A 13,105-nucleotide genomic window follows, 5' to 3' on the forward strand; every position below is an offset into this window, starting at 1 on the left:
GGCGAATGTTGTGCTTTGAAGGAGATGGGGAGGAGGGCACAAAGGGTGTCCTGAACTTACAGACAAGCATTTTAATTCCAAATAGCTTTTCTTTGTGCATTTTCTTCTCAGATAACTCCATCTTCGTAGAAGTCAAGCCTTCATTTAGTGGCGAATGCCAACCATTTCGCAGAATTGAGCAACAATAGTGCCCGGTAATCACTTCAACCCTTCAAGTGTGTATCGATTATTCTTCCTTCCGCGCGCTGCATGCTCCGTATCTCCTCGGGCGGCAAACCGGTTGAAGCACCATCAGCGCCGAACCCAACGCACCGGAGCATCCTCGATGTAATTTTAAAATCAACACCTTTCCCGGGCGCCCGCTTGTTTCCAAACAAATTTTAACACTCTCAAACACTGCCGGCTGGTGGTGGCGACGAGTTGGGTGTGGGGGGGGGGGTGGTGGTAGGGATGATGCTTTTGCGGGTGGCCGGACAGCGGACGAACCATTAACTGGGCGCCTCCACCTCCACCCAACCTTTGCGAGTGGTTTTTGTGTGATGGAGAGTGAAGGGAGAGGGGGGGGGGGGGAGGTGTGTGGGGAGAGATGATTTTCTTCCATCGCAAACACCCACACACACACACGCACCAAGAAAAAGCAACAGCAGCAGCAGTGGTGAGTAAACGTGAGTGAGAAAATGACTGTACGCCTTCTTGGATGCGTTTTTCCTTCCTTCCGCACCCATTTACAGCTCTGTTTGAATGTGTGTGAGTGTTGGTGTGTGAGAGAGAGAGAGAAAGAGAGAGAGCGAGCACGCGACGTGTGTGAGTGAGCACGAGCGAAAATGAGGTGAGCAGCGCTAAAATTGGTGGCTGGCGAGCTGCGAGTGAGTGTGCGCGCTAATATCGGCACCAAACGGGAGTCGTCTTGCCGCTTTCCACGAACCACCACCATCTCTCAAAAAAACACCCTCATTCCACAATCTTTCTCTCCTCTTCCCTCTCTCTCTCTCTCACCGCGTGTCCTCATCTTGCTGTTGAAGGTAGGAGAGGGAAACTATTTACTCTCTTCACCCACTTTGGTACGCTTTCTCGCTCACTATCGCTCTCTGTCTTTCTCTCTCGCTCGTTCGCTCGCTCACACGTTCACAGTGCCGCTTCAGCTCGCATTCGCATTCTCTGTCTCACCTGTGTGTTGTCCCGTGTGCTGCTGGTGAGCCGCACGTCACCTTCGGGGCTCGAAAACCAACACCAGAAAAGTGCGCGCCTTCGATTCACACTCTCCGCCTGCGCCTGGTGGTGCCGCGCCATGTTGTTGCATCCCTTCCGCCCCCCCCCCCCCCTCCCCAGCAGCTCATCCCGTCCTTCGCTCCGAGTGTGGGGTTGAGTTTTGAACAGTGATAACACGCAGGGGTGGGGTAGCAAGAATGAGCGTAATGAAACAACCCCCCCCCCGGGGTTGTGTGGGGTACGGGTGATTGGGTGGGTTGGAATTGGGGGTTGGAGACGGTGGGTTTTTCGTTTGGAAGTTGGCAGGCGTCTGCTAGCGACGCGTTTTGCGACAAAACGGCGACGATGACGAGCCGCGGCCGAGACTGAGCGAATCAGTGAGAAAAACTCGTTCACCGAGCGCGGACAAGCACGCGACGCGACGAACGAACGCTACCAACGGCACCGTCAGCCCGGAACAGCAAGGCTTTGCGATAGTGGGAGCCCGCCGCCGCCTATTGGAAACTGAAGCGGCGTGACGAAAATCCCACGACCGCAGCACGATCGGCGACGACCGTGGTTGAGTTGGATTTTTGAGAGCCCGTGTTCCGGTACTGGGTGGACTTTGTGTGAAGTTTTGGCGATGAACGTGTATGTATTTCGTTACTAGTGGTTAGAAAAAACGGTTACGGAAAATTGATGGAAATCATTAAACTAAAATAATTGTGTGCATTTGTGATGAGCGTTTGGTACCAGTACAAACCGTGGCGATTTCGGTGAAAAGTTGTGAAACTGTGCAGCGAAAGTGAAGGCAAAAATGGGCAATAGTGTGCAAACAACATTCAAACCCACATCCACTGTTATCTAAATGAGCGAAAAGAGTGTCAAAACTAGTGCAAGAATTACTTTACAGTTACATTCTACTGCTATCCGAGCATTTGGAAGCGCCAAAAAAGCCCGTTCGATCGAAAAAGTGATAAAATGATCGGAAAAATGAAATAAATAATGCAACGGAAAGAATGTGAAAAGATAAATAAATATGTTTGTAAACCATTCTGGAATTGCATCAAACAAACAAAACAGTGTGGCGGTGTAGTGGCACAGGCGAGCAATGTTGGAATTGTTGCCGATAAGATAGCACGAGAAAGTGATTAAGTAAAGCGAATGCTTTACAGTTTTCAGTGGAATTGTTGAATGAATGTAAGTGTCTGGTTGGTATTGTAATTTTTGGAGAATTTTTATTTTTAGTAGACAAGCCCTTTTGGGTCATTTTTTCTATTTTGATAGTTTAGTTTTTAACTTTAAAGAATTTAATTGTATTCTGTTTAAGGGATCAAGGAATTAAAAATATCATTTTTAAATGGAATGCTTCCCTAAAAATGAATTCTTAAGTATAGGAGTTTTGATCGATTGATTAGCATTATTCCTAAAGATTAGAAACATTGCATTGCTAACACAAAGTATTGAATGTCTGACTTTGAATTAGGTGCGCTAACATGGAATTTTAAGGAAATACAATTGGAGAACTACTTCCATAAACATTTTTAATTATTTTTACTGATGAAGGTTTGCATGAATCCTCTGCCATACATCGTCTTATAATGCATCAGACTGAATTGTTTGACTTTACCTTGGCAATAAAATCTACAACTTTAAATTTCAGCCTATTTCATATTATTTATAACGACAAGGATTCAATTTCAAATAAGAAGTCATTACTTTCTGAGAGCGGGAATACCTTGGGAACTACATCAACCGGTAGCACAAGAAGTGTTAACAATGAGCCGTCATACTCAAAATAAATTAAAATTATATTAAATTAAATCAATAAGCAATACAAATAATTCATATTGCTAAAAAATTGAACTAAGAATGAATTAACGTAATCAATTAAAATATTTTGTTCAAAATTTGAAAAATTGTTTCAATGATATTGGTAATTTATGTATACCATTTCATACCAAATCAGCTACTGTTTCAGTTCGAGTTTTTAAAAGGTTCATTTTTAAGAACATCAAACAAAGTTTTATGCTATATGATCAAACGGCTGCTATATGACTACGGCAATATCAATCGATTTGGTGTGACAAGAGGATGAGAAATAAGCATTAGTGGAAGATGGATATTGACAGGAAATAAGATCTAAAATACATATGTACACAAAACACATTTAAAGCACACAAACACGCACATTCACAAGCACAGAAACCAACTCAAACCACACGAACAATATTGCGTCGTTGTATCCTTAAAGCTTTATTAAATGCGGGTATAGTATTAAATTAAAAAAAAAATCAACATACACACACCGTACATGTGTTTGTATTTTTGTACCGGAAGCACCACACACAGAAAAAGGAAATAACCTTTTTTTCCATAATCGAGAAGATCAGAGAATCCATCACCATACAAAAGGCGGGAAAGGTGGATGCAATGGTGCGGAAAATAGGCATCCCTATCCTATGGGTACGGCCTGTCGATAGCGGAACATAGCTTGTTTCTGTGTAAAGAGTAGAAGTAAAACTGGGTAAACCAAAAAATCATATAAAAATGATTAAAGCAGTGCAAAGAAAAGTAAAATAAAAAGGAAAAATACGAAAATTGTTTCCATCAGCTATCGAAGCATCAGTTTTTACCGACGGTAGATGGTTGTAAAGGTCCAATTTTCTTATTTGATGTTTATTGTGACATGAAGTGAATAAGAATAAATGACATTTTTTTAAAATAATTTTGATAAAAATACACATCCTTCGAGGCAATGGTATTTTCGAGTGTCTTGTTGGCGTTTACATACCCCGGCCAAACGGCCTTTAAAGCGATAGCAACACGGCAAAGCTCAAGTGCTGTGTGTCGATGAGTGTCGATTTATTCACTCGGAGCTTAACTCCCACTTCGGGGTACCCGAATCGTTCATCACACTTTATTTTCGTTGCTTTTTTACTGTAAGGGTGTTCTGAAATGGATTACAAAAAGGACGAAAAAAACACTCGTTTACTTCGGGAACACACAAGGGTCATAAAATTCGCTGAACTAAACACAGGAACACAGAGCAGTGCGGGGGAAAAAGACAGGAAACACCGTTCGTGTTAAATTGTACAAAGCATCAAGCATCAGCAATGGGAAAGTGCCCGGACGTATGGTTCGCTGTGGTTAGGAAGGATCACCAGTAGCCTGCAGAAAAAAGGGTGGTAAAAATGGTGGACACCTCAGGGCGTTTTCAAACATAACACCAACTTTGTGTGTGCGTGTGTGTGTGTGTGAGTGCGTGTGGGGCAGCAGCTCTGCAAGCTCTGCGTAAGGCGAAACATAAATAAATGCCCGCAAAGAGTGTGAGCGCACAAAAAACGGCACTTCAAACCTTAAAAACATACACACGCACACAAAGAAATACAAAAAAATAGATATTATTGTTTGGATGTGTATGTGTGTGTGTGTTATTTAATTTTTCCAACTTTTTGTTGAGCTTTTGGTCAGTCCACTTTTCCAGCACTGTCCCCAGCATTGTTTGCTTGCTTTCTCTTATATACACAATTACACACACACGCACACAGTCACATTTCCATCAAACTTCTTCCTCGCTGTGTTGTGAGAGGCGCGCGACTGACCCGCTTGCTATCCTGCTCACACTACAGCACGAGCTCACCGAAAAGTACCGTGGGAGGGGGGAGGGGGGGGAGGTGAGAGTCGTGTGTGCCACAAGCGCGATGGAAGTAAATATTCCGCTCGGCCTGCTAAGATGCATCCCCCTTTCCCGTTGTATCGCCCGATCATTGTGTGAGCGGGACAGCACTCAAACGCTGCTGGCTGTGTTGGTGTGAAAAAATGGATGTGGGATTGTATGGGGGGGGGAGAGGGGAGAGGATGAGTTCACAATTTCACACCCCTTGCATGTGTTTGTGTGTGTGTGTGTGTGTGTGTGTGTGTGTTAGTGGGAAACGAGATGAAAGGAAACTTGATGTGTGAAGCAGCATCCTAGCAGAGAGCGAGAGAGCGAGAGAGAGTTTTAGTGAGAGTGAGAGAGATACAGAGCGAGAGCGAGAGAGCGAACAGAAGCAAATGAGCGTAATGTGTGAAAAGCGAAGAAGTGTTGGTGTCACCTAAAGCTTAACACGCTCAAAGTGTTTGTCCCTTTCCCTCCCCACAACCTCCCCCCCTCCCTTCGAACTATTCAGGCATTGGGTTCAGTTTTCTTTTGGAACTGGTGATCCGATGCGATGGTGATTGGGATGGTGTGGAAGAATGAGAGGACGACGATTCGCCTCTTATACGGTGGGTAGGAAAAATCGTTCAATTACAGCCAAGCGAAGGGAGCAAGACGGCACTAGCCGCAAGAACACAGGACACAAGAAGAAGACTCCGCCATTGGGGGATGGTTCACAGACATACACACAAACACACGCACATAGACATGGAGGGGATGGAAATAAGGGAAGAAAAATATTGTCACCAAGAAGTTGGGCCCGCATTAGCAAACGCACCACACACAAACACACTAATGTGATGTGATTGTACATAGGGTAATGACAGAATAGAGAGAGAGAGAGAGAGAGACAGAGAGTGTTTGCTTTGGTGTTTGCTCCAATCTGAGCTCCAAAGCTGTTTGATGTACGAGTTTCCCTTTAACGCCTTCGCCTCCACCTGGGTGTCTCCACATAGCCTATTGGAAGTGTTGGCGCAGGGCGAAGCAAGTTGGACATCTTTCGCACTAGTCCGCTCCCTTTCCTTGTCCCCGGTTGGCGTCTCAGCGATGTCCCGTTGATGTCAACTCCAGTGTTACATTATAAGACGAAGGAGAGAACGCGTCTTTTGTAGCCATTTTTGTGCTCGTAAAACAGTAGTTTGTTAAGAAAATAAAGAAAGTCCAAGACAAAACCTCATCCAAGTTGACGGCTTAAAGTGCTCCGCTTTTTTCTTCTAAGAAATCGCACGTCCGAGAGTGTTGTATTTACCTTAAAGAAGCATTTGTGCGCTTTCGCCCCAAAAAAAAGGTTTCCCCTTTCATCGTGAAGAACAAAACAAAAACGAAGGAAAAACACACCACTTACCAAGAAATGGCCCACACCGCTCGGGCTGAAGAATGCTGGCTGGAAAGCTCCTTCCGAAAAGCACACAAAGACAGTTTCGCGGCGTGGTGGGTAACGCAAAGAAAACGACAAACCAATCCGCGACGATTATGACACCACTTAGAGGGAGTGGCCACCGCAGAGAGCGTGCGAGAGAATGAGATGCCAACCCCATACAATGGGTCATCGCGTGTGTGTGTGTGTGTGTGTATGGGGGGGGGGGGGGGGGTGTGAAATTTAAATCTCTCCCAAATGCGGGAAAGAGAACATGTCACCCAATTTTCCCCAAAAACGCCATTGAAGCTTTCCTTTCAGCCTTTTGGGTCTGTGTTGGGCTTTCGAACACAGAAACAGAAGTAAAGAGAGGAAGAACCAAAAAAGAAAAAAAAGAAAAGGTTTTCCATTAAACGGGTGTGTGTGTGTGTGTGGCTAGAGGGGTGCGGCTTTCAACACGAAAGGTGTCTAAACCGGCACCATCGTGTACACACACGCACACACATGCACGCTATGTACACGGTGGTTGAAAACATCAAAACCCCTCTGCTGCAGCAACAGAAGAAAAGGGTAGTTCGGGCCAGAAAAGGGAAATACAAAAAACCCCCGTCACTCACCAATACACTCATGCGAGCACATACATACACACACTGTCCGGTTGTGAGACCGGTTTTGTGGGGACGTGTTGTTTTTCCCACCTTTCCTCTTCTTCTGCTTGGTGGGCTGGTGTTGTTCTTCCCTGCCACATACCATCACAACATTCGCACACACACACACACACACTCAAACCACCGCTTCACGGTCCAATGGGAATGGGTGTCGCATCGTATGGTGCGACGGTGTTGGTGCGACTGGTCCGTTGCTGCGCGCGCGTCTACGTGTGTGCGTGTGTGTGTGTGTGTGTGTGCGAGTAAGAAGAAGAAAGCCGCCGCCGTGGTGTGGTGTGGCTGTTCATTCATTTACCAGCGCACCATTCACTCATTCTAGAGTCGACCGGCGTGAGGTTCGTATCGAGGCGTGCGCGTGTTTTGCGTGATTTTGCGGCCGTTGGCGCCGTGTGAGTGTGTGTGTGTGTGTGCATATTTTGTGTATGTGTCCCTTTCCCTTCCTCGGCTACTATCCTCCGCTAGCGTGTCTCCTCCTCCCCCCTCCCCCTCCCTACCTCCCCCACCTACCCTGGGGGGGTGGGTTTGTTACCGGATTTGTGCGTGCATGTATTTTGCGCCGGCTTCGTGTGCGTGTGTGTGTATTTGTGCACGTGTATGTATGTGCACTTACGGCTCCTCTCGCTCTTCCACTTCCACTTCCCCGTGTCCTGCACATCCTGTTTTCCGCTCCTGGCCGAGGATCATGGCGTAGTTTTGTTGTTGTGTTTGTTTCGTCTTCTTCACCGTGGTTGTTGTTGTTTTATCGTGCTCGAGTAATTATTTTTGCACACCTGGATTTTCCGACACCGGCTACAGTGTGAATTGGTTTTCAAATGTTTTTGTTTTTCTTTTCGTCTCTGGTGTTGTACTATTAAACGAAACTATTGTGCGTTTGTGTGTGTGTGTGTGTGTGTGTGTGTGAATTTTATGTGCTTGTTACTGTAATTTGTGCAAAATTTTCATTCGAAAATTGATACCACAATTCCATTGCTGTGTAAATCAACACATTCGAGCAAATTGAAATAAAAAACTTTTTTTGAAATGTATTTCCTTGAAGGGGACAAAAAATCTTCAAAAACAAATAATAGTGATTTCATAAATTGCATTTCCGATAAACCGACAGCAAATTTGGAGTTGAGTCTACAGTCTTGCTACTTGAGTAAAATGATGAAATTTTAAATGGTTAAACATTCATTTACTTTTTGCGTAATTATGTAGGCAATTATAACGCAGATCTGTAGCGTATATTTTCTTTTGTATCCTTCATGCTTTCAAAAGAAAACAAATAATATTGTTTGTGTAATAGTAACATCACCTAAATCTAAACAATTCCAAAGTAATGCAATCAATATACATTTCCCATAAAAGCATCAATTAATTAAAATCTTGTTAAATGCTATCGCTAGACTACAATGTACAATTTTGTACTAAATTACCTCTCCCTCCTTTATCGCCCATCCGAAACAGTGCTTTCTGCCGATTGATACGCGTTGGTAGCTGACACAGGGCCTTCTACGATCCACCCCAGCAAGAAAGAAGCGGTGCTACAGAGTGTTTAGCCAACAGCGCGAACGTTTAAAATCAAAGCAACCGCGGAGCGCAGTGTTCGGGTGGTGTGCTTATTGAGTTTTGTGATCTCTTCCGTGCTAGCATTCAAATTGTTGTGTGAAACAAATAGTGTGTACTCCAGTAGTAGTGTCCGGTGTGGGCGCAAATCGAAGCACAAAACAGTGTTTGTTTGCGGAAACAGGGCAAGAAAAAGGTGTGAAAAGTGCTCGAATAGAAAAAGGATCGAAAGATTATTGAAACGATGTGATTAGTGGTGGTCTCGTGTCGAGTTGCTTGTTGTCTGCCCGTGTGCCGCCCTCAAAGTAGGCCAGCAAGCCAAGTGAATTGGTTTTTGTGAACGAATTTTGTGCGTTGTGGTTTGATATTTGCGGCAATTTGTGTTGGTGGTGCCCAGTGAATTGATTTGATTGTGAGGAGAGTGTTTTTGTGTGCAAGCGCGCCAAGTTTACAACAACCGGTCGAACGGCGGTGATAAAGATAAAACCCACCCAGAGCTTCCCACCGATTCCGGAGACATCCGACCCCCAAAACCGACCCCCCCCCCCCGGTGTGACGGGAGAGACACGGCTGGCCGAGCGACACCCGGCGACCCGCCCCCCGACCCGATTGATCCTGGTGATGTTGTAATGAGATACGACGGCCAAGAACTGCTCCAATCTGACGACTTCAGTAGGCCGGCGAAGGGAATGGCCTATCATCCATTCCTGCAGCTACCGCGACCGACTGACTTCAGCGTCTCGTCGCTGTTGACCGCGGGTTCGCCGCCGTCAGCGCAAGCCCAGCAGCAGAACTCGCCGGCGGCGACCGCCGCAGCCGCGGCCGCTATCAACATGGCGGCCACGGCAGCCGGCACCGCGCCGCCCGGTGCGGCCGGCGGCCCGCCGTCCTACTTCCCCGCCGCGGCCCTCGCCGCCCTGTCCGGGGGGCCGGGCGGGGCCGGACCGCCGCCCTCCCATCTGTATCCGGGGGCGCTGCTGCCCAAGCTGCCGCCGCACCATCCGCACGCGCACCATCCGCTCGGCACGGCGTACACGACGGCGGAGGACGTGGTGCTGGCGGCGGTCGCCGCCCACCAGCACCATCCGGCGATGCGGCCGCTGCGGGCGATGCAGCCCGAGGACGACGGTGTGGTGGACGACCCGAAGGTGACGCTCGAGGGCAAGGAGCTGTGGGAGAAGTTCCACAAGCTCGGCACCGAGATGGTCATCACCAAGAGTGGCAGGTAGGTTTGAGTTGGTTGGGAAAAGGGGGGGGGGGGAAGGAGGAGGTAATGTCCTCGAAGATGGGGCAGAAGCTAGCGTCCAACGGGGAGTCTGAACCGGAAAGGAATGGAAAGGGAAAGAAGTATTCCCGGAAACCGGTGAGCGGTGCGATTTACCGACGGCATTTTGACCATGCGTGCGGCATGTGCGGTTCGACGGCAAAGGTTCGTCGTTTGAGACGCATTGAAGAACGCGAGAGTTGGAAAATTGAACATGAAATGATGATGTGCTTTTTTTGGCTTGGTGTTTTTTGTTTTTTTTTTTTAGAGTTTTAAAATACTTTATTTATTAAATTGATTGCTGTTTTATGTTTTCGATGTCATTGAGAGTATTCTTTCAAGCAACCTTTAATTTTGTTTGAAACAGAATATTCATAAATTCATTTGATGAGTCTATTCGACATAAAAATAATTTACTTAGAGAAAGATATAGAAATCATTCAAAAAATATAGAAACATAATGAAACTTTTTAAGGGTTAAACCATGGTGTTGTTGTTGAAAAATGCAAAGAAAGCATGCTGAAATATGTTTTGATAGGATTTCAATAGACGATACCTGTTGTGTATGAACTTGTATGAAGACGCACTACAAAAAACGAAATGCGAAAAACAAAACAATTTATATGCAGACTTGGAACATTTAGTATTTTATGTGATGCTAAAGAAATGATGAAAATATTATTTCTTTTCATTGATATATTCTTAAAAGATTGGTAAAAAATGTCATTTAAATTATGATCACATTAAATGAAGAGGATTCATTTATTCTCATTATCCTGTACGACATACCTCAAAAAATATGTTGGTAATTATTTGGTTTTCACTGTATTATCGTGCTTAACAAGATGAAAAATAATGCCCTGAATGAACACTGCACCTTGGGTTTGATTTTTTTTCCACAAATAAAGGATGTCCACAAGAAAATTGCGTAAATTGAAACGATTAGAAGTGCTTATAATTTTGTGGCAAAAATTTTATGTGAAATGACATTCACAGTAAAACGATAATGATCGTTTAAAATGGTGCTATACAAGTTTATACACTAAAATATACTGAAAATTGTATTTCTACGTTATATAATGTCAAAGATTTTTGTTCTTTCTTTGACGCTCAACTGCATCTGTCAAGCTCTAAATAACAAAACTTTTGTTTTTAAAACTGTTGCGATATAAAAATTAGAACACGAACGATTTAAACAAAGATTTGATTTTGTGCAATGAATTCTTGTAAGTCGTATCTCTGTTATTTTAGACAATCACCTTGATAAGTGATCAACAGCTTATCAAAAGGCACAAAAGAAGAATAGAAAGCAGCAAACACAAAAATCATTTCACTGTTTGTGATCAACGCCATCACAAACGGCGCCATACACTTTGGAGATCCTTGCACCTTCCATAATTACAGTACTCCGAACGCCAGTTGTCTGACAGTTGGCACGTTCTAGCGTTTAAAAGCTGTTCTTTCTGTGTCTTCCGCGCAGCTATTCGCGGAGGCACAATTTTCTCACCACACCAGCTGAAATTGTACAATTTCGGCTCAGTACACCATCCCTTGTGTTACGGCCGGCTGCTTTTGTTTTTTTTTTCATGTTGGTGGTTTACCACACTTTCGCGTTAATTTAAATGGCCTTTCGACGGCTGTAATGACCGCCGAAGCATCGCGGTACATCGCGGTACATCGTTTCGGGACGTTTTGTCTTGCCTGGGATTCGTTTGCTAGGGTCGAGTTTTTCTTCACTTTATATCTCCCGCACCAATCTAACAACTACCAGACACTTCCCCCCTAGAAACGCAAAACTCAAGCGCTCAAGTCAAGTTTGTTGATTGTTTGCACCAGGGTAATCATTGCTGTTCGCACGCGGCCCATCGCGTAACTTACCGGCGCAAAAACAAAATCAACCCACCACAAAGCCGCAACCGCCCCAACTGCAAGTGTAATGAAATTGAAAATAAAATCAGCACTTCATGAGCAGAGTGTGTAGCAGTTGCAGTTGCCCATCGCCGGCCCAATCTCGGATGGGGATTGGGTGAAAGGTTAAAGCGAGGCGCACCGGAGCACAGCCAGGAAGGAACGCACGCCGAAGGTACCACGCGAAAGCAAGTAGGGCACAGGGGGCCGGCCGGAGGATTCGATCTATTGCTTCTGCGGCCTGCGGGTCTTATCGTTACTGGTTTGCTGTGCTGTGTTTTTGAGGTGTTTTTGATGATGTGAATCGCGCCCGGGTTGCTTTGATAGGTGGGCGATAGCTGCGATGCAAACCAACGGGCGCGGGATGTCAATGTTGCTTTTCTCCGTTTTGCAAAGGTTGCAAATTATGATGCGTCCTTACGATTAACGTACTGCCAATGCTGGACAGTAACAACACCAGCAAGGGGTGCTTATTGTTGCTTGTTGCTGTTTGAATTGCCCGACCTGAATTGGAGCATTATTTGCACCTTTATTGATGGTGCAAAGTTTTATTTGCATTGCTTTTTATTCTATCCGTTTCCGCTTTCGGAAGAGATTAGAGTGATGTTCCCTGTAGGCAATAGGAGTAAAAAAATTGTTTTTATTATTTCTGTTTGAATTGTATCCACACAAAACGGTTTCTATTGTTTTCAACGAGGCAATAAGGTGAATAAAGTTGTGCGTGTTTTGTTTTAAAACTTGCTTAAGCTTATCCTTAATCTTCATCCTTTGTGTAGTGCTTGGGAGATTGTTTTTTAATTGATGATTGGTCAAAAATCGCTCGCAGCGAGTTTGCTACTGCCAAATATCGTTAAACTGTTGAGCAGCTTTGCGTGTGTTGCTTTTTCTGGGGTTTTTTTGAATTATTATAACAGAAGATGGGGAGCTAAAATTATCGAATTTTCTATTAGAAAGCAAACCAAATTAAATAGAGTAAAAATGAATTTACCATTATTACCTTTCAATTAATCTAGAATAAACTATTATACCGTTTTTAACTTACGTTGTATCACCGTTGAACGGCTAACAGTTCAGTTGCAGTGAATGAGTGAATGATGTTGATTTATTTTATTATTATTATTATTATTTTTACTATTTTATCAACCATCAAAACCCAACGTTCAGGACCGGGTGCAAGCGATTGTGCAATCATTGTGCAACCTAGTGCACTGAGCGGTGAAGTGATCCTCTTCGCTCCACTTCATCACCTCACTCCCATCTCACAGTCCCATCGAAAACACTATGATATGCCGATGGTAATTGGTGTGTGTATAGTTTATGTGTGTTTTTTGCTCGATTTGGTTCGTGTTAAATTTCCAATTTTGCCACATTTTGTTCGTTTTGTGTTCGTTTCTGTTTTTTTTTCGTATAAAACTTTTATTTTACCTTTTCTGCACACAACTAGCGGTGATTTTTCTGTGTTTTAATATTTTATT

The 13,105-nt window shown here is 44.5% G+C and overlaps 1 protein-coding gene across 9 annotated transcripts in view; it reads left to right on the top strand.

The window, feature by feature from the left end:
* Window positions 1–1,569: 1,569 nt before the first annotated feature.
* Window positions 1,570–13,105, top strand: part of LOC121599048 (optomotor-blind protein-like) — a 132,288-nt gene continuing 120,752 nt past the window's right edge. For 3 of the 9 annotated variants that reach the window (XM_041926528.1, XM_041926533.1, XM_041926534.1), the window contains exons 1-2: window positions 1,570–2,388; window positions 8,360–9,683. In XM_041926528.1, the coding sequence (XP_041782462.1) occupies window positions 9,088–9,683 (596 nt within the window). In that variant the 5' untranslated portion in view covers window positions 1,570–2,388; window positions 8,360–9,087. Of the gene's footprint in view, window positions 2,389–7,225; window positions 7,334–7,457; window positions 7,710–8,359; window positions 9,684–13,105 lie in introns of those variants that run through there. The other 6 variants (XM_041926535.1, XM_041926536.1, XM_041926531.1 and 3 more) reach the window with 5 other exon arrangements.

This window comes from Anopheles merus, chromosome 3L (assembly GCF_017562075.2).
Source record: "Anopheles merus strain MAF chromosome 3L, AmerM5.1, whole genome shotgun sequence".
NCBI classification, from domain to species: domain Eukaryota; kingdom Metazoa; phylum Arthropoda; class Insecta; order Diptera; family Culicidae; genus Anopheles; species Anopheles merus.